The following is a 21493-nucleotide window of genomic DNA, read 5'->3' on the forward strand; positions in this document are numbered from 1 at the left end:
AGCACCTGTGTACGCCAGCCACGCTGCTCTGCCTCTGCTGCGATGTCCATGTATTTCAGGCTTTTGCGATTATAGGCTTCATCCACTGCAGACTCCCATGGGACTGTTAGTTCCACGATGTACAGGAGTTTCTGTGAGGTTGACCACAAGATCAGGTCTGGCCTGAGATTAGTTGTAATGATCACCGGTGGAAAGATGATTTTCTGATCCAGGTCAACTTTCATTTTCCAGTCTCGGGCTGTGTCCAGGAGGGTTGTTTCCACTCTTACAGATGGTCTCCCTGGAAGTTGTCCTGCTTTCACAAAGGCGATTGTGCTTGGGAGTCCAGGCGCGTGGGGAGGGAGGGCATTGTTGGTCGTTCTCCTTTTCTCCAGTATGATCGCCAGTTGCCGTAGGACCTGATTGTGCCTCCAGGTAGTGGGGGGGCGCAAATTTATTTTCTTCTTGGTAGGGGGGGCGTGACAGGAAATAATTGAGAACCACTGAACTAATATAACCCCGTTTTCCTCAACCAATGAGTCAGTATTCTTTGAAGTGGATTATGTGCAGACTAAAAAATTGTAATTTAATTTAAATCAATTTACTGTATATCAAAAGTCCCCCATAACATGATAATTCATATTCCTGTCATTTCCATTTCAAAATGTCAATCCATGAATAGAATTACCGTCGTACATCCGTCGCCAAACTGAAGTATGGAACATTAGATGTTTTTTTTTTTTTGTTTTACATAACCTTTAACCTTGCATGTCCTGTTTCAACAAAATTGTATCTCTTATCAGTGTTAACGATTTCATCACTCAGGGCTTTTCCGTGTTGACAAATCACATTCCACGGAACATGCATTCATTCTTTTATGATCTTATATTTCTGTATTTAATTCACCGCTTCTTGCAATGAAGATTAATTTCATCCCAATTATTATGTAGCCAATTATCTTACTCGTTTTAATTTTGCTTTAGTTATTATCTAAATTTTTAAACATTTTTTATGCTGCAAATTTCAATGTATACTAGGACGCACACGCGTTAGTTGAACTGATAAAACGGAATATTAATGCAATAACATTTGGGTTATAGAAGGGGCAATTCTTTCTACAAAGGCGGGACTGGCACTGGTTTATAACTATCACCCCTTATCTCCTTCGTGGGGGCTGCCTGACTTCTTGGTCCCACAGTAGATGGTAGCCAGGTTTTTGATTTTGTGTGGCCTTTACCAGAACACGAGTAATCACAGGGTACGTATCTGAACAGCGGAGTCGAACCGGCCCAGACTTAATGCATTACTCTTGCTACGTACCAGCGAAACTGTCGGCTCAGCCCCAGGCCCTCCACACAACGGTACGCCTCGATCCTTACTGTGTTCCATGCCACAAAGTGCCCAATACGATACGTGGAAGCGCGCTTCTCTTCATTATTTCTATTTTGAGCTCATAATTTTCCTGCTAAAATTTACACCGTGGCCAGGGTCTGTGCTCAAACTGAGCTTATTCACAACTATGTTGTCTATAGCTATAATTTTACACTTCTTATTTCTCATCTCTTTAAGCACTAGACCTTTCTTTCCTTTATCTTCTGCACATTTCTCCCACACTCGTCCCCATTTACTTAGTTCCTATCATAATTTTTTTAATTAATTTTTTTTTTTAATACTTTTTTTAATGTTCTTTCAAAGTGCGGTTACTTTCACATCTTTTATGTCTTAATCATTATGGAGGCCTCTTGTTTAAACGATAATTGAAACTAACACAGGGACATTTTCCATGACCAATCAGCCAGCAGACCCACACGCACAAGCTTTCTTTAACGACCCCAAAAGCCCCGACCGCTTGGACACAGGCGCACAACACCCTTTGTGAGTAAAAGCATCTCACCGAACGTTCAGCCGGCCGGCTGTTGAACGCCTGCGCCCCAGCACCCTGAGACCCTCAATGGAGCAAAATGCCAAAAATGTGGTATATTTTGTTGTTGATGCTCAGCTTCCCTCCGGACAGGTCGCCGAGTATGGCAGAATTGGTGATGGAAAAAAATTCTCTGACACAGCCATTTTGGTTAGAAAGAGATTTTATTCTCGTCACATGCTGATGTCAAAAGAAGTCTCCCCAAAAAGAAAAAAGGGAAAGGTGTCCCCTCTCTCCGGCCTTCCCTTCTTATAGGGAATGGCCACACCGGACATGAATATTGAAGGATTGTATTACGATTGCTGGCATTATTTTAAACACTTACGGGACAGAAGGTCAATTATTTAATTTAGCAGGTTCATATTTACTGAATATGTTAAACATTGATTAAACAAAAAGCATTTATCAAATGAATGTAGAAGTACAGTGCATCGATAAGATTGACTGGGATTGTAGTCATGGTGTTTACTGATGCATTCATATGCTAAATTTACATGACTTAGTTTAAATGTAAGACCTCAAAATTGCACACATAGTATTTTCATGACCCACACTCTCATTCAGAATAAACAGATTCAGTCTGCTCAGGTCAAACTGATGACAAACCAGATAGCACTTCATGGACAAATACGACTAAACACATTCTCCACATAGGCCATAGAACAGCGGTCGGGAACCTTTTTGACCTGGAGAGCCATAAAATCTAATTATTTCTAGATATATATTTTTTGAGAGCCATATAGTATTTTAAATATAATAATAATAAAAATAATAAAAGGTTTACTTTTAATGCGACTTCTGGTTCTGCATGGTTTTTTTTATGTCCTTAATTTGTGTTTCCTCGACTTGATTCGCCATCATGATGCTCCGATCGTGAACCGTTCTTGCTGACAGTGGCATGTCTCTTATTTTTTTGATTATCTTGGCTTTATTTGGAAAGTCATCAAAAGGTTCATTGGCCACATCAAGCATAAATGTTTTGGCATATTCGCCATCTGTGAACGGCTTTCCACTCTTCACTATTGCCAAAGCACCCGCAAAGCTAGCGGAATTACCGTCACCTTGCGTGGTCCAGACACGCAGTTGCTGCTGGCTCGTCTGCACTTTCCGTAGCAGCTCTTCGCATGCCTTTTTCCTGCTGTCCCCCGGTGGATATTTCAATGCAAAAGAAGCATGACGCGTATCGAAGTGCCGCTTTATATTTGAGCGTTTCATTGATGCAATTTTGTCATTGCATATTCGACATACTGCGGATCCTGCTCTCTCCACAAATGCAAATTCCTCTGTCCACGCAGCCTGGAATGTACGGTAATCATCGTCTTTTTTTCTTTTCGCCATCTTTTCTGTTACAAGGGTTGAGCGGGTTGAAGGGTTGAAATTTTATCTCTGATAAAATTAATTTCCGTACATTGACAATGACCCGTGACGTCCTTGCGATCGATTGGTTCCCGACCTGATCCTCGGGTCACCGGCGGATTGCAAGTGCCGCAACCCACCCCTGACTTTTAAAATGTATCTTTAAAACTAATTTTAAATTACTTAATATTATTAAGATTATCACTAGTATTTTAAAACCAGTTGCAAAATATATATATATTTTAATTTAATTTAATTTAATTTTATTTTATTTTTTTTCGGCCCCCTCAACTCCAAACTGTCTGGGAGCCATATGACGTCTCCGGAAGAGCCATATATGGCTCGAGAGCCATAGGTTCCCGACCGCTGCCATAGAAGATACAAACATATCAAGTTGGGGACGTCACAGGGACACGATCAGGAGTACCAAAAACACATAATTTGATCTGTGAAAACATACACCACACAATCTGTACACTGACGAGATTACAGGGGAATGTGAGCAGGCGAGACGGACAGACTGACGCCTGCCTGAGAAGGTCAGCCTTGGACGTGGAACGTGGACCGGGGGAGGGAGCAAGGACGACCGATTCAACCTACATGACCCTTGACATAGGAAACCTAGAAAATGTGAGGCTGGGCTGAGATCATCGCGACATTTTTCGATTGTGCTCGTCTGATAATAGTTTCTCGTCAGAATAAGAAAAAGCCGCCCAGATACTATTTCTTGAACTCCAGAAATCGAAGAAACTAAAATATCGCAACCCTAATCAGCTGTTGTTGAGTCTTTATTTGGCCCTTTTCTTCTTGAGTACAAAAAACGAACACGCATTGGAGTAAGTTTGGCTTTGAAGATTCATTTACTAAATGTTTCTCATTTTCTCGGTGGCTCAACTCCAACAGTGGATATAAACATACACTACATCTGTCAGCATAGTTTTGAAACTTGATGACATGACAAACTTAATTTCTTTAGCAACATATAAAAACCGGAATATGTAAAATGTTAAATAATCAGTTCAAATTTTAAAAAAACACGGAGTTTACCCCCCACTAATGGTTTTTCTTTGGCATATATTTTCGGCACTGATTTCATTTGGCATAAACAAATGTTAAGCAGACCTGCAAGTAAACGGCAATATTTAAAAATAAAACGGCAATAACCTTGAACGATTTCCCCAAACAACTTAATGTTGTGATGCATATTTTTAACGATAGAAAGTCGTTCTTTACAAAGCAAATGAGAGTAAAACGTGTACAAACCTGCTTCGTTCTCTTCTTTTATTCCACAAAGTTCCACTTTGTACTTGGGTGTCATTCCTGCACTCATTTTCAAACGCCAATCTCAACAAATCCGCACTTGATCTCTGCTTGGCGATAACTCGTGTGCTTCTCTTTGTTCGACGAGATGAAAGAAAGATGGCATCGTTTTTCAAAGTAGCACTGAAAGGATTTCCTTCGAGAAAACCGCAGTCTGTTCGGCACTAAAGCGGAAGAGCAGTGGACACACCCCGCTGTGATATGATTGGCTGCTGGCTGTGTGGAGCACTGTCACCAACTCACCGACAGATGTCACCATTTACGATGCAAATCATTATCTTCTTCTCAACATTGGAAAAACGTACGATTTGAACCGTATGCACATGAAGAAACATTTTAGTTCCCAAATATGAACTTGAGAGATGTATTGAATTTTACTTTTGTTGCTGGTTTTGTTTTCACATCTGATGTGGTGGATTGTATTGTTTGGGACTGACGGTGCTGTGCATGAGACAGGTTCATCTGGGCTGCAGCTGATCCTTGATTACGGCCTGCAGCTGATCCTGATTACGGGGATGGTATATATTGGGGAGGCACTGTTGCTTTAGGTTGATGTGTAAGCAGAGACAAATAAAGCCACCGACAAGCCTGCAGTTGTTCCCCCGTCTACTTTGTTCCGTTGAAGAACACGACATCTGACACCATATTGTTGGTTGGATAGTGTTGGAGCAGTTTTCTTTTGAGTAATGCAGTATGGCAACACCACCACTAGGGCAATTGATGACGTCAGCGCCAGTTGCGCTCATCCATCAATAACGAATGCAGGGGATGATTGCTCCCAAGATGGCGGCTTGAAGAGACGGTGAATGTCGAGCTCTCAGCATAAAACGGATTTATAAGACATTCCCGGGTAAAACTAAGGTATACAATAGAGCCAGTCCGACGTCAATTGAACCCGATTTGAATTATTGAACCGCTGAAAATGCCAAAGTCGGGGAGAAGAAGTGAAAAAAGCGGGGAATGTGGAGAACAAGCCTCTGCTAATGCTAGCGACCACGTCTTTAGCAACGTGATGGACGACGCTGTACATTTGACGAATGATGACTTTCCGCTGCTGCCTGTTACTCCAAGTAAGCCTCCGCTTGCCAAGAGACCTATTTTGTCCTACACCCTCGCTCAAGAAAGTGCTCTTTCTTCCGACGATGCTGTCCGCACTTTGGCCAACTTGATTAACTCAAGATGTGATGCTATTGAAAAAATGGTGGATACTGTTCGCTCAGAAATTAACTCAAGATGTGATGCTATTGAAAAAATGGTGGACATTGTTCGCTCAAAAATAAAAGAGATGAATGGAAAAATAACCCTCGTTGAAAAACGTCTTGACAAAAATGAGGAGGCTGTCTTGACATACATGACGCGTGTTGTTGACTTGGATAGCTACGGGCGACGTTGGAACTTGAGGCTACACGGACTACCAGAAGCAGAGAAGGAAGATGTACGCGCAGAGGTTATCGCTGTTTGCCAACACGTACTACCATCTGAAAAAGAGAAGTTTCCCGATGTTGTTGATGTGACTCATCGAGCAGGAAGAAAATTTCAAGACAATGCAAAGCCTCGCAATATCATCATCAGGTTCATCTCTCGTCGGATCAAAGAGGAACTCTGGAAAGCGGCAAAGAACATTGCATTTCTTCAGGCAAAGGGACTGCGCTTCACTGAGGACCTGACAAAGGAGGACCGCGATAATAGACAACGACTGTGGCCCAGAATTAAAAAGGCTCGAGAAGAGGGCAAGATGGCCTACTTTGTGGGTGGAAAGGGATACATCAATGGTTCAGAAGTTCGCATATAGAAGGGTTGGGTCATTGTTTCCTCAAAAGAGGAGACCTGGACTCTCTCAGGTGTATTGCAGTACTTTTCTCTTTTTTCTCAATCTTCTTGGGATCAAGTTTGAGTTGAAACCATGCTCCTAACCATTCTTATTTTCTTGAAATACTCTTCTAACTCAGGGTTCATTTAAAAAAAAGGGACTGTTCTTTTGGTATTATTAAACGGTTACATACTTAGTGTTTATAGCAACGCTATATTTATTTAATATGTAGCTATTATTACCTGGTCTTTATGACATGTTTACAAGTGCTGATCTCGACAATATACTTAATCTATCTTCAGGTTTACTTAAAGGTTTATCTTTAGCTCTAATTGTTTTCAACTGTTTGTTTAATGTTATTGAATCTTTCTTTTCTTTCTCTAAATGCTAGGGGTTTACGAAATTCTACAAAACGCAAAGCCTTGTTTCTTTTTGCCAAACAATTCAAAACAGACCTGGTCTATTTACAGGAAACTCACTCAGTCACAAATGATAAAAAATTCTGGAAATCACAATGGGGCAATAGTATGTGGCTTGCTCATGGCACTGAACATTCTGCTGGAGTTGCTACCTTAAAGAACAGATTTAACGGGGAAGTTTTGCTTACTGAATATGATCCAGCTGGTCACTGTGTTTGCCAAGCTATCCAAGTTAATGATCAAGTATACATAATAAGTAATATATATGGTTATAATAAAAAAACGGAAAATGATAATCTTATTAGGTCAATTGATGATTTATTGATTAACTGGTTAACTAAATTTCCTAATGCTGTGTTACTTATAGGGGGTGATTTTAATTTTATATTAGATAATAACATGGATAAATGGCCGCCTAGCTCGTCTAATCGGACAAACTCTAACTTAATTTCCTTTATGGATAAATTTGACCTTGATGATATATGGAGAGTAAAATATCCCATGAACAAAACATTTACATGGAGTAATAAAACAAGATCGAGCCAATCAAGAATTGACTTTTGGCTAATATCAAAGAGTGTTAATAAAAACAATATTGAGGTGGGCATACATCCTACCCCTCTCACAGATCATAAGGCTATATACATTAAGATTAACTTGTCGACATCTCAACTTGGTAATGCACGCTCGGCATATTGGAAACTTAATAGCTCATTACTCACAGATGATATTGTTAAAAAGGAGGTAAAAAAATTAATTTCTCACTTCATGTCTAAAGCTATAAATGAAAAACAATTCTGCACTAATTGGGAACTTTTGAAATTTGAACTTGGTAAGTTTTTCAGGAAATTTAGTAGTGAGTTGGCTAAATCCAGAAGGGGTGAAGAATCGAATGTGATATCAAGAATCACCTGCTTATCCTCCAAACCCTTTGATAATTTGACAGCGGCAGAAAAAGTGGAACTGTCTACTCTGCAAACGAAATTAGATGAACTTTACGTTCAAAAAGCTAAAGGAGCATTTATTAGGTCCAGAACAAGATGGCTGGAGGAAGGGGAACAGAACTCGCATTACTTTTTTTAATTTAGAAAAACGTCATGCCACTATTAATAAAATAAATAAATTAAATGTTGATGGAACACTTACAGAAGACCACAATCTTATAGCGAAATACTGTTGCCGTTTTTATACAAATTTATACAGTTCTAAATTTTGTCAGGCGTCAACCGAGGCCCTTTTGAATCCTTTAATTGTTAAAACAATTACGGAAGCTGATATGGTCTTATGTGATAAACCTATTACACCAGAAGAAGTAAAAGAAGCTATTACTCTCCTAAAGAATAACAAATCTCCAGGTAGTGATGGATTAGTTTCAGAACTGTACAAATCCTTTGAATCTGAGCTGACTCCATTCCTTTTTGAAGTTTATGTAGAAAGTCTAAAAAGAGGAACACTTCCTATAACAATGACTCAAGGTTTAACGACATTAATTCCCAAACCAAACAAAGATAATACTCTGATTGATAATTGGCGTCCGATTTCGTTGCTTAATAATGATTACAAAATCTTTGCTCTGATATTTGCCAGAAGACTGAAAAGAATTTTGAACTTTCTTATTGATGAGACTCAGTCAGGATTTATGCCCAAACGACACATAACAAACAACATAAGACTAGTTATTGACATACTAGATTACTCTGATATTTTGGACCTTAATGGCTTTATTTTATTTCTTGACTTTTATAAAGCCTTCGATACAGTTGAACATCAGTTCATAATTCATTCATTAATTAAATTTGGCTTTGGTAATTATTTTTGCTCAGCTATGAAAACTCTCTATGAAAACGGTAATAGCTCCATTAAACTATCAGGTGGCACGTCCCCTCGATTTAAAATCTCTAGAGGTATACGGCAGGGCTGTCCTGCCTCCCCATATCTGTTTTTAATCGTGGCACAAATGATGGCTTATCATATCCAAAGTAGTGCTGTTGAAGGCATTTCTCTCCTCGGCAAAGAATTAATACTGACACAACTCGCAGACGATTCAACACTTTTTTTGAAAAATGAAAACCAAATTCCTATTGCTATCAAAACCATCGGGGAATTCTCAAGGGCCTCCGGTTTATGCCTGAACATTAAAAAATGTGAACTTATTGCTATTAAAAACTGTGATAATTCTGAGCTGTATAACATTCCCATAAGAAATGAAGTGAGATATTTAGGTATCTTGATAACAAAAGATCAAAAAATGAGATGCGCTACAAATTTCTCTCCAATTATTAAAAGTACCCATCACAAATTAAACCAATGGCTTATTCGTGATCTGTCGTTGAGAGGTAGGATCTTGCTTGCCAAGTCAGAAGGACTCTCTCGTCTTATATATGCGGCTATGGCATTACATGTCAATAAGGAGATCCTTAAAGACATTGACAGAATACTATATAACTTTATTTGGAAAAACAGACATCATTATCTAAAAAAGACTGTCGTTATGAATTCTTATGAAACTGGTGGCCTTAACTTTTTGGATTTTCTTACACTGAATAATACTTTTAAGATCAATTGGATCAAGCAAATGTATCAAAACCCCGACTCAATATGGAATCTTATTCCTCTCCATATGTTATCAAAGCTGGGTGGTATTGATTTATTTCTTGTCAGCAATTATAACATTGATAAAATCCCTGTTAAGTTGTCAGCTTTTCACTGCCAGGCATTTCTTTCTTGGTCACTTATCTACAAACACAATTTTTCACCCCATAAATATTTGATCTGGAATAACAAGGATATTCTTTATAAGCATAAGTCACTCTTTCTGGAGTAATGGTTCCAAAACAAAATCATCTGGGTCGATCAGCTGTTTAATAATGAAGGACTTCTGTTTACATATGAGGAATTTCTTAGGAAATATCGTATCCCTGTGACACCTGGTGATTTTGCCAAAGTCTTTGGAGCCATCCCCACTGGTGTTTGCATGCTTTTCAAAGGTCAGAAGCGTTTGGATTATTACAAAACAGATTATCTCTCCCCAACTACCATAACCGTGGGGAAGGTGTGTTTACTTAGCGGCTCCATTAATAACAATAGGCTCATAAGGAACATGCTCCAGAAAGACGTTACAACATTACCCTATGTTATTCCACACTGGAATATGTTTGTTAATGATATACCGTGGAAAAAAGTCTGGCTCCAATCAAGCAAATATCTAATCACAAACAAAATTAAAGAAATATCTTTTAAATTGATACATAAATTCTACCCATCCAAAATGTATATAAACAAACTATTTAAGATCGGTATTAACACGGACTGTAGCTTTTGTAACAAATGCCCTGAATCTGTTATTCACTTATTTTGGTATTGCCCTTATGTTCATTTGTTATGGCAGAAATTATGTGATTTTATACATAATAATATTGAAAGTGATATAAGAATTGCTTGGAAAAATGTGTTGTTTGGTTTCTTTGAGGATAACATGGACAAAAGAAATGTATTTTATTTGATAAATCTTTTGATTATAATGGTAAAATACCATATTCACTCCTGTAAATTTCGTGGAAAGAAACCATGCTTTATTGTTTTTTACAACGATTTTCAACAGTACATCCATTCCATCAAATATTCTCTTAAACAAAAGGCTCATAAAACAATAGAGATCTGCAAAAACTTGAAGGTGTTTATATAGTCCTATTTTTTCTGCCCCAAGCAAGTTGTTCCCTAATATCTTTATTTATTCTTTATTTATTTTATTTGTTTCTATTTCTCCGTTAATCTATCTGTATTTTTACTTAATAGTTATATTATTCTCTTCCACTATATTCATGATCGTTTTCTTGTTTAATTGTTCGATTTACTATAATGACTTTTACATTTGTCTAATTGTTGTATTTTCTACAGTTTGCAATAAAGAAAAAAAAACAAAAAAAAAACGACGCCATCTTTCATTCGTCTCGTCGAACAAAGAGAAGCTCACGAGTTATCGCCAAGCAGAGATCAAGTGCGGATTTGTTGAGATTGACGTTTGAAAATGTGTGCAAGAACGACACCCAAGTACAAAGAGGAACTTTGTGGAATAAAAGAAGAGAACGAGCAACATCTTCAACTGCTGGGCGAAGGTTGGAAGCAGCCTCGTGTTGTGCTACACGAAGCAGGTTTGTACACGTCTTACTCGCATTTGCTTGGTAAAGAACAACTTTCTATCATTAGAAATATGCATCACAACATTAAGTTGTTTGGGGAAATGCGTTCGAGGGTATTGCCGTTTTATTTTTAATTATTGCCTTTTACTTGACGGTGTCGTGCCAAAGTACTTACCCCTGCCAAAATCTGTATCCCCTGTCGCGGGAGCGCGCACGCATTGACTGAAGGCGGCGCGATGTTACTACGTTTGTTTTCATTGAAAGGCACGAAGAATGTATGATTTTGTGTGTTTGATTTGCTGTAATTTAAACCAGGGTTTCCATAAAAGTGGTAGTCTTCGTCGGTGTGGGTTTCAGCACACCATTCGCTACAATTTAACACGTAAAGTAAGCGTTTGACTCCTCCGAAATCGGGGGGAAATTCCCTGCATTTGCATTCGTTAGACCAAAGAAATTTTGCAATCAATGAAGCTACCATAAGGGAATTTCAGTGATCAAAACACGATGGAAAGGGGAGAGGATTAGTGAAGTGGGCTATATCGTTTTTCCAGCGAGATCAAATTAAGTGGCAACATACAGATAGGTGGTATCCTGTTAGAGAACACGCAATTTTATTCCAATTGACTGATTTGTTTATTTTTTTTATAACCACCGATAGCTGCGTCAAGAGTAGCAAAAGAATAAAAAAATAAATAAAGTCACTCGCGTTCTGCGTCGGACTCGAGGTGCATTCACTGACCACTTAGGCAGTAGGACAGTTACCAGGGGGGACTGATTCTGGCAGCACCTGCCAGAATAGGTACCCCCCTCTAATCACAAAAATATTGACCCCAACCATCAAGTGACTTATTCTGTGTGCTTATTGGATCATTTTGAGTATGTGTGGCAAGTTTGAGCAGGATCCCACTTTTCTAAGCAAAGTTACCAGGGGGGACCTATCCTGGCAGCACCTGCCTCAATAAGTACCCCCCCCTCTAATCACCTGCTTTGATAAATGCAGTAATCAATTTAATGCATATGCAAACAGTCACAAACACACATTTACATATTTATTTAAGTGCTAATACTATAAAAAAATAAAATAAATAAATAATACTACTGTATCATAGAACTTTACATACTGTAATAGTGCAGTCCTTATGTAATATTTATGCTGTCCTCAGTAAATTGTGTCAGTTGTTTTATAATTGGAATTCTATTTCTATGTGTAATTTTGTTTATTGTTTGATCCTCAGTCGGTTACTTTGTGGCTTTTTGACTTTTTTTGCATGTAGGCTTAATATCATTATTGCGACACCTGGACCGAATTGAGTGTGTGGACACACTTGGACTGAAGAACTTCAGCCAGTTAAGTGTTGTAAACTGGCCAGATTTGCCAGTTGCAAATGAAGAAAGCACTCCTCGATTTCCTTCAGAAGTACAACAGGCAGACTGGATGGGAGGGTTGCTCAGGCTGTGACGTGTCGGAAGCTGTTGGATGACCATCTGATATGCCTCTCCTCACTAGGGTCGCAGGCATCCTGGAGGCTATTCTATTAAATTTACTTTACTTTATTTAATTAAATCACCCTCTAGTTTATTTTACCTGGAGGGCAGTACATGATACATGAATCGCACAAAGATTAACAAGATTTATTCATAGGTTCCTCAAGTAAATATGATAAACCATGAAAAAATAAGACAACATAAGTATGCATGTTCTCCCCATGACTGCGTGTGTTTTCTACTTGTACTCCAGTTTCCTCCCTCATTCCAAAAACATGCATAGTGGGTTCATTGGACACTCGAAATTGCCCCGAGGTATGAATGTGAGCGTGAATGGTTGTTCGTCTCTGTGTGCCCTGCAATTGGCTGGCAACCAGTTCAGGGTGTCCCCCCGCCTACTGCCAAAGACAGTTGGAATAGCCTCCAGGATGCCTGCGACCCTAGTGAGGAGAGGCATATCAGATGGTCATCCAACAGCTTCCGACACGTCACAGCCTGAGCAACCCTCCCATCCAGTCTGCCTGTTGTACTTCTGAAGGAAATCGAGGAGTGCTTTCTTCATTTGCAACTGGCACTATTTGAGAATCACTGTATTAGTTAGTTAAAAAAAGAATAGCTTAATTATAGTTTACGTGTTCATGGGGATTGAATATGAATCATAAACAGAAGACAAAACCAATTGGCATTGGCATTTGTAAAATATATGTAAAATATTAAGTTGGTGAGCTCTTATGGGAGACGGGGCGAGACGCGAATGGATTGAAGCTTCCGCCAGTCACCCTTCCAATAGTGTCACCACCACTCAGCTGTGCCGGGTGGCCGTCCTCGAGGGCGTGCGCCTCCCAGTTACTGACATCATGCGAAACAGTCCGTCAATGAGAAACTGCTAATCAGAATGAGTAGAACCCTCGTTTCTGCATCGATGAAAGAAAATATTGTATTGGATGGAGAAAAGAATTGTTACACTTGCGGGTTCAGAGGGCCAAGAGTGCTAATTCACCAGGAAAGGAAAAAAGAATATGGGAAAAATAAATAAAATAAAACGGGGGGAAGCAGTTAATGCAGCAGCCGACACATGCAGCTCCCATTGCGTCTGCTCTTTCCGTTTCCGCTGCTCCTGGGCCAGGTTCTGGTGACGCAGCGCCACAGCAGACTTGTTGTCCGCACCGGCCGGTCAACAAGGTCACGTAACAGAAGTAGGGGTGGTTCTAGACATGGGTTGTGAGTGGGACGTGCTCTTGCTGTGGGGTGTGGGGTCACTGGGTGATGAGCGGTCCAAACCGAGCCACTTCCTGAAATGTACCATCCTGTGGTCCAGCGCCATGCCAGTCACAAAGAGGTCCACTAGCACCGGGGCGCCATCGCTACCCCCTCCTCCGACAACGCTTCTATGGCTTCCAAACGCACAGTTGACGCCTCAGCCCGATTGGGACCACATTCCACGATAGGGGTGCCCGCGGAGCCTCAGCATTCAAGGACCGGCAGGTCTTGGCATTCAGGTGACGATTGATGGACAACAGTTTTTGATGGTGGAACAAGATATTCCACGCTTTGCAAGCTTCTTCTGCATATCCCAGTGAGCAACAACACTGTCATGCTTGTGGGACTCTTGAGATTGGCCAAGTCACTGCCATGGAACGAACCCACACCTGTGAAACACTGGAATTCGAGTGGGACTGAATTTGACTGTGCACATCCGGCGGGGAAGCATATGTTGTCCTCCGTTCCAGTCGACTGGGCAGCTCTGAGACCAGGGTCTCCATCCTCCCGCGGGTGGTACGTCCTGTTCCTGCTCTGGTCTGCGCGGTGTAGCCGCCTCCACCCATTCAAACCACCAATTGGTCCTTTGCATTGAACACTGAGTTATGATTATTTGGTTTGTCAGGATACATTCACCTAATTTCGAGGGTCAGAAGTGCGTCTTGCATTAGGATTATGTATTTGTGATGTCTACCGGTGCTGCCTCGCATGTGTGCCTTGCCCCAGAGCAGAGGAAACTGTATGAATTGTCTCTGTTCGCTGAGCCACAAATCACATTAACTATCGGTGCGCATCATCATATTAAAGATTTAGGTCCATTGGTGAAGACGGTTGGCAGAGTTAATTTCAGATGTAGAATACTCCATGTGACTTGCAGGGTGTGGTGTTTCAGCACCCATTACGAATTCCTCTGTTATGCAACATTTTCCGAATTTCGACACTATGGTGGACCCGGGGTCTGACTGATGTTGTGCTCTGGTCCACAGCTTCTCCAATTTGTTTTTGCTGTATCTGCGAAAGTTTTTATCTTATTGTGAAAGAAATTAAGTTTGTCATGTCATCATGTTTCAAAACTATGCTTACGGGTTAATAGAAGGTCACAAAAACATGGACCTCTTAAACAGGAAAACGTGAGTTCAGTGGTAACAGAGTTGTGTCTATGCTGGCAGTTTAGCAGGAAGCCACAAAAACAGATGCACGTCTTGAACCGTGTTTGACAGAAAACCGTTTAGCTCGCATTGAACAGAAGTGTGACCCAAACATGTCTTGTAAGCTGAAACCGTTCGAACAACAGGAAGCGTGTGGACGGGTGTGATAAAGTCAAAGTGTTCATGTTTTTCCATTATTTATGAGTTGACATATACAAATTTCTTTGCTGTGCTTCAATAAAACGCCGCACAGGAGCGGGAACGCTTTTCTCTTTGGCGGACTGCTCCTCGCAAGTGACAGACAATCTTGGCTGGGTGAATCATTTATGAAGGCTTGTCTCGTTTTTGACAAAAACTCTGACATATCTTGTTCAAGCAATTCCTTATGGAAGGAATTCTGCCTGACTCTAAAAAATGTGCACACTGCAGCGAAAACATCAATGGCGGTTGATCAATTTTAGTGGAAAAAATATTATTATTTTTTTAAATCAAGTACGTATTAGTCTTATTTATGAACTTTGTACTGGCTTGGTCGGGTGAGAGTCAATGAACCTCGGGTGGCCCTGCACTGTTTTGTGCACGTGTGCACACTTTCACCTCATCCAAACATTTAAAATACATTTAATGCATCCATCCAAGGTTGCACGGTTCTCATCAGTGAACAAGCGCATGCTGCAAGGAATGTATCTGCATCTTTGGCCTACTATGGGCTTAAAAAGGGAGAACGTCACAACCCCCTTTTCTACCAACAAGGCCAGGAACATTTAGTTCCTGGTAATAAAGTTCCTGTGGCCCAGGTGGTTTGCATCTCCCCCGCAACTCAAAGTTCTTGATAATTTTTTGCAAATGACAATGATGATGTATCAATGGGAGGTGTTGTGTTACTTTGTTACTCATTACTGACACCCTATGGCTGTTAAGCATCATTGCAGTTCCAAAATAATTCAGTGAACTCTTAAAATATTATGGTGTATCTTAGTCGAATTTGAATACATATTGGATAACTTTAAAATATACAGTCATTATTCAAATATGTCAACACAAAAGTCAGAGTGAAAGTGTTGTTGCTTAATGCTTATGTGTAAGAACTTTTACTCTTCAAACGTAATTTTGTTTTAAAATTCATTTCAAAACAGAAATTTTATAAAAATAAAAAGGGTAATGTCGGAACTTACTCGCAGGATAAATGTCATTTTGGGTAAAAAAAAAACCCAAACGTAAATCATGCAATAAATAGCGACTATGATGCCTTTAATTCTTTTTGGTATCCAGATTATAATGGAAGCAAAAAGTACCCACGATGAAACTATCTATAAATGCAAAAAGAAATACTTGAAAACATATTTCACTTGAACGATTCCTATTTTATCAATGACATTATGTTGCGATGGCCCCCATTAATAAGTTAGGGTCCCACCACAGGTGTTCCTTCAGACGCACACAATAGCCTGTGTGTGCTGACTTCAGCTCGCTTCCATAAACGTCTGTGACTATGTCAGGAATGAAATCGGGCATCAGCCGCAACGTGCTTCCTTTTTAAATGCTCGTTTATCACAGTTCTGCTGCTAAAGGGAGGTTTACATCGTAGGACGTAATTTTGTGAAATGCCCCCATGGTCCGGTCCAAATCGGGGTCGCACGCATTGCTCCGTATGCGACAGGCACAAGTCAAGATAGCACGGTAGAAATATAAGACAAAGTTGCCGCCTGAGCTTTGACTTGACCAAACCAAATTTGTCTTTTTGTGTCCTACAGACGTCAGTGAAAACGATCTCCGTTCTGTGAAAGAGGAGCCAGACTTGACTCACATCAAAAAGGAGGAGGAGGAGGAGGAGATCAACAAGTCACCAGTGAACGTTGTCCTTATAAAGACTGAAGATGAAAACAAGGATGAGAGTGAGGACAACAGAGGGGCGGAGCCTACAAGCATCAGCTCAAGTCATCACATGACAACAGAAGGTGATGAAGACCAACGGGGGCCATCACAAGTACATAATGAGGGCACATTATCAGACGCTCATGACAATGATGATGATGAAGATGATGATGATGATGGGCAAGCCAAAGGTGAAAGGGCATGTCACACTGACTCATTCACTTCAAAGCTGTCTTTAAAAGGGCACAGAAAAACACACAGTGGTGAAAAACCTTTTTCCTGCTCGGTTTGTGGCAAAAGCTTCTCTCAAAAGTCTCATTTAGTAAGGCACACAAGAACGCACAGTGGAGAAAAACCTTTTTCTTGCTCTGTTTGTGGCAAAAGCTTCTATCAAAAGTCAAGTTTAAAAAGGCACACAAAAACACACGGTGGTGAAAAACCTTTTTCCTGCTCAGTTTGTGGCAAGAGTTTCTCTCAAAATTCAAGTTTAACATACCACATAAGAATACACAGTGGAGAAAAACCTTTTTCCTGCTCGGTTTGTGGCAAAAGCTTCTCTCAAAAGTCACATTTAGTAAGGCACACAAGAACGCACAGTGGAGAAAAACCTTTTTCTTGCTCAGTTTGTGGCAAAAGCTTCTCTGGAAAGTCTCATTTAGTAAGGCACACAAGAACGCACAGTGGAGAAAAACATTTTTCCTGCTCAGTTTGTGGTAAAAGCTTCTCTCAAAACTCAACGTTAACAAGCCACGCAAGAACACACAGTGGAGAAAAACCTTTTTCCTGCTCAGTTTGTGGCAAGAGTTTCTCTCAAAATTCAGGTTTAACATACCACAAAAGAATACACAGTGGAGAAAAACCTTTTTCTTGCTCAGTTTGTGGAAAATGCTTCCCTCAAAAGGCAAGGTTAAAAAGGCACACAAGAACTCACAGTGTTGAAAAATCTTTTTCCTGCTCAGTTTGTGGAAAATGCTTCTCTCAAAAGGCAAATTTAACAGAACACGGAAGAACACACACTGGAGAAAAACCTTTTTCTTGCTCAGTTTGTGGCAAAAGCTTTTCTTTTAAGTCAAGTTTAAAAAAACATAAAATATTACACACTGGAGGAAAACCTTTTTCATGCTCAGTTTGTGGAAAATGCTTCTCTCAAAAGGCAAGTTTAACAGGACACACAAGAACACACAGTGGAGAAAAACCTTTTTCCTGCTCAGTTTGTTGCAAGAGTTTCTCTCAAAGGTCTCATTTAATAATTCACACAAGAACACACAGTGGTGAAAAACCTTTTTCCTGCTCAGTTTGTGGAAAATTGCTTCTCTCATAAGGCAAATTTAACAAGCCACACAAGAACACACACTGGAGAAAAGACATTTTCCTGCTTGGTTTGTGGTAAAAGCTTTTCTCTAAAATCAAGTTTAAAATACCACACAAGAATACACAGTGGAGAAAACCCTTTTTCCTGCTCAGTTTGTGGCAAGAGTTGCTCTCGAAAGTCTCATTTAATAATTCACACAAGAACACACACTGGAGAAAAACCATTTTCCTGCTTGGTTTGTGGTAAAAGCTTTTCTCTAAAATCAAATTTAACAAGTCACACAAGAAAGCACAGTGGTGAAAAACCATTTTCCTGCTCAGTTTGTGGCAAAAGCTTCTCTCAAAAGTTTGATTTAACAATCCACACAAGAACGCACAGTGCCGAAAAACCCTTTTCCTGCTCAGTTTGTGGAAAGAGTTTCTATCGTAAGTCGCTTTTAACGAGCCACACACACTGGAGACAAGCCATTCAGTTGCAGCGTTTGTGCTAAAAAATTCTTCACTAAACGTACTGCTGCGAGACACGATTGTGCTGGTGAGAAAAGCAGCGATCCTTGAAGCTTAAAAAAAAGAAAACTAAAAACTGAAGGAACTGACTCTTTGTGGTAAGATGTAAATTTTGATTTTGAATATATGATATATTGAATTTTGCAAAGCTTTTTTATTGACATTAAGCCAATGTGATCAGTGCCAGAAGAAGCAATGTGTCTGAGTGATCATGATTTGTTTTGTGTGTTTAGATCAAACATGTAAAGGAAATTAATTGCCTTTGCCTGGAACAACATTTGTTAACGTTATGCTTTTCAGTTGTCTTTTTAATCGTACCTAATGGAAAAGGTGTGAGAAGAAACTGTGCTTATGAAATCGGTGCCTTCCACAATCATCAATAAAATCACTTGTTCCACTTGCTCAACTGGCCTTCATTACACTGTGTGAAAAGGTGAAAAACAGAACTAGAAGTTGAACAATAAAAAGAACCAGAAAGAGAAACGTAAATCGTCTCAGTTTCTCTTCAAGGTTTTGGAATGTCAGGAGTGGGCAACTTGATGGCGACTGGAGTCAGCGCTGGTTTTCTCGCTGTGTTAGGCTGGCTCGTATATGTATGGTCCATTGAACAAAACTCAAACTCTTCAAATATCCCCTCACATAGATTTAATAATTACGGTTTCTGAATAAATTTCTAACTGGCTAAATACACTTTCTAGGTTGAGCTCTATCAAGCGTTTGGGGTTTGTTGCGAAGCACAATCTCACTTCGGAAAAACTATCATTTTGTCAAATATACCAAATATTTATTTTCATGCTTTATTATATTTTTTATACATTGGATTATTTTTATAATGAAATAGGAAAATATTAAAATGTAAAATTGGAAACCACATACAGACTTAATTCAATTAACAAATATAGAAACATTTTATAAATATTGAACTATTTGAGAAGAGTCCTGATCTTGAAATAAATATTGAATTATAAAAATACTAAAAAATTTATTCAATAACCCGACCCCGGATGAGCGGCCGGAAATGGCTGGATGGATGGAATAATTTAAATTGCATACATATTCAAATGAACAAATATGTTAAGAAATATTCAAGTGTGAAATAAAAAGGTTTAAATTAATATTTATATAATTTAACATATTAAAATAATTGAATAAATATTGTATTATTACAGAAGCAAGCTTAAATATAAATTGAAATAAATGAAAAAAAAAAGTCGTGTATTTTTAAATGGCCGAATTTAGATATGGGAAGTAATTCTCTTTATGAAACTATGAAGGGACTGGAGCTCACAGAAGTGACCAGTCTTGGTTCTGAAGTTCCGATGTAACCAGATACTGCCCTGAGAGAAAATAGGCCTGAGCATTGTTTATGGTGGGGGCAATTCTCTCGCCAGGTCGGTGACCTTCCAGGGTATGATAGTAATTTAAGGTGGTCACGAGTAGACTGGTCGTATCAAAGGGGAGACGCATCTGTTCTCCCTCTGGGGGACTTTTGGAGGGAAATCCCGAAGACTAGCGGAATGGGAATGCATATGCAACAAGGGAAAATTAGATATTCATGTCCTATTTGGGCATTCCCTATAAGAAGGAAATGTCTGAAAGGGGGCTCGCACGTGCGCGGAGCGCACACACGCACACATTCTTTTTCGAACCAGTTCTTTTCCATCACCAATCCAGCCTTGCTCGGCTGCATCTCCGGAAGGCAGCAAGGACCCACACTTCAAAGACAAAATATACGACATATTGAAAGAAAAATAATACTCAAATATTGAAATAAGTATAGAATTGAAAGAATAAACAACAAAGAAATAAATACCTCCTGGAAAATATCATTATTTTCAACATTTGTCAAAGCACAACATTTCGATCAGATTGAGTTCTTTCTTGCACATTCTTAAACAATCGTATTTTTTTTTTACTTTTACTTTTAAAGTTACTTCAGTGCATTTCACACCTGTGCCTTCAAAGAAGTCCTACTTCGTCCTACTTGAATAAATCCCCATTAAAATACCATCATTTATGACACCACGGCTGGATAAATAATTTGGAGAAACACACTTACGCACCACTGAGTAAGTGTTCGACGATATAGCTTCTCTTGAAAGGTCTGACTTGAAAATGTCCTTGCAAGTGTATCTAACATTAAATCCACACTTTTCCCTCCTTCGGCCATTGTGGTTTAAAAAAAAGCAAGAATATATTTTAGATTTTCGAACGGTCGCCAGTTACGACTTTTTGGTGTGTTGATTCGGCATAGCGCCGCCCCCTCACAAGTGAGTATCCAATCACAAAATGCGTTCATCACTCTCAGCGTAAGGCCAGCGAAAAGGCTCACTGTAACCAACTCGTGATCTGATTGGCTTTCGCAACCGTCAAACAAATATGAAAGCTCATTGACTTTGACAGAAGAGATGCTCACACAATTGCATCTTAAGGCCTCGGAATGAATAATGCGCGCTCCTCGTATTGTGAAACCTGCCTGGCAACACGAGCGAGCGGAATTCTTATTGGATTCAAAACTCTCACCTAAAAATACAACGCTCAGCTATAATATGACATCAATGCGATGATTATGATAATTTTTTTATTATTGATTATGTTTGGCCAACAGAGAAGGCCTTGAAGGCCCACCACTGAGTTACTTAATAGCCTAAATTAAACTTTACTTCCATGAATAGAGTTAAAGTTATGCTTTATTGTAGGATTTATGTAATTAATAGCCTTTGATGGACTTTAGTGTACTTAATGTAAACTGGTAACGCTGAAAAAACAAAACAGACAGCAATTCAAGTTTAAACCCATCTACGTGAAATGCGCTTTAGAAGTAAAGTATATTTTTGCACACATTACACCGACATTGAGTTCCTCCAGATCGACGCTGACCTCAATGATGAAGAGAGCCAATCAAAAATCCCAAAACACAAGCAAACAGGAAAAAGTGACAAACAAGAAAGCTGGCAATGTGA

At 39.5% G+C, this 21493-nt stretch overlaps 2 protein-coding genes across 2 annotated transcripts in view; one reads left to right on the forward strand and one right to left on the reverse strand.

The window, feature by feature from the left end:
• The window catches only part of LOC148341835 (uncharacterized), a 36270-nt gene extending 31565 nt beyond the window's left edge, over window positions 1-4705 (reverse strand). Inside the window, exon 1 of the mRNA XM_088283829.1 lies at window positions 4520-4705. Coding sequence (XP_088139955.1) covers window positions 4520-4586 — 67 coding nt within the window. The 5' untranslated portion in view covers window positions 4587-4705. The remainder of the gene's footprint in view (window positions 1-4519) is intronic.
• LOC148341826 (uncharacterized) overlaps window positions 1-21493 on the forward strand; it is a 447376-nt gene that overhangs the window by 321065 nt on the left and 104818 nt on the right. The window lies entirely within an intron of this gene.

The sequence above is a fragment of the Idiotropiscis lumnitzeri genome, chromosome 2, assembly GCF_059441095.1.
Source record: "Idiotropiscis lumnitzeri isolate Australia: NSW breed Sydney's pygmy pipehorse chromosome 2, RoL_Ilum_1.0, whole genome shotgun sequence".
Classification (NCBI taxonomy): domain Eukaryota; kingdom Metazoa; phylum Chordata; class Actinopteri; order Syngnathiformes; family Syngnathidae; genus Idiotropiscis; species Idiotropiscis lumnitzeri.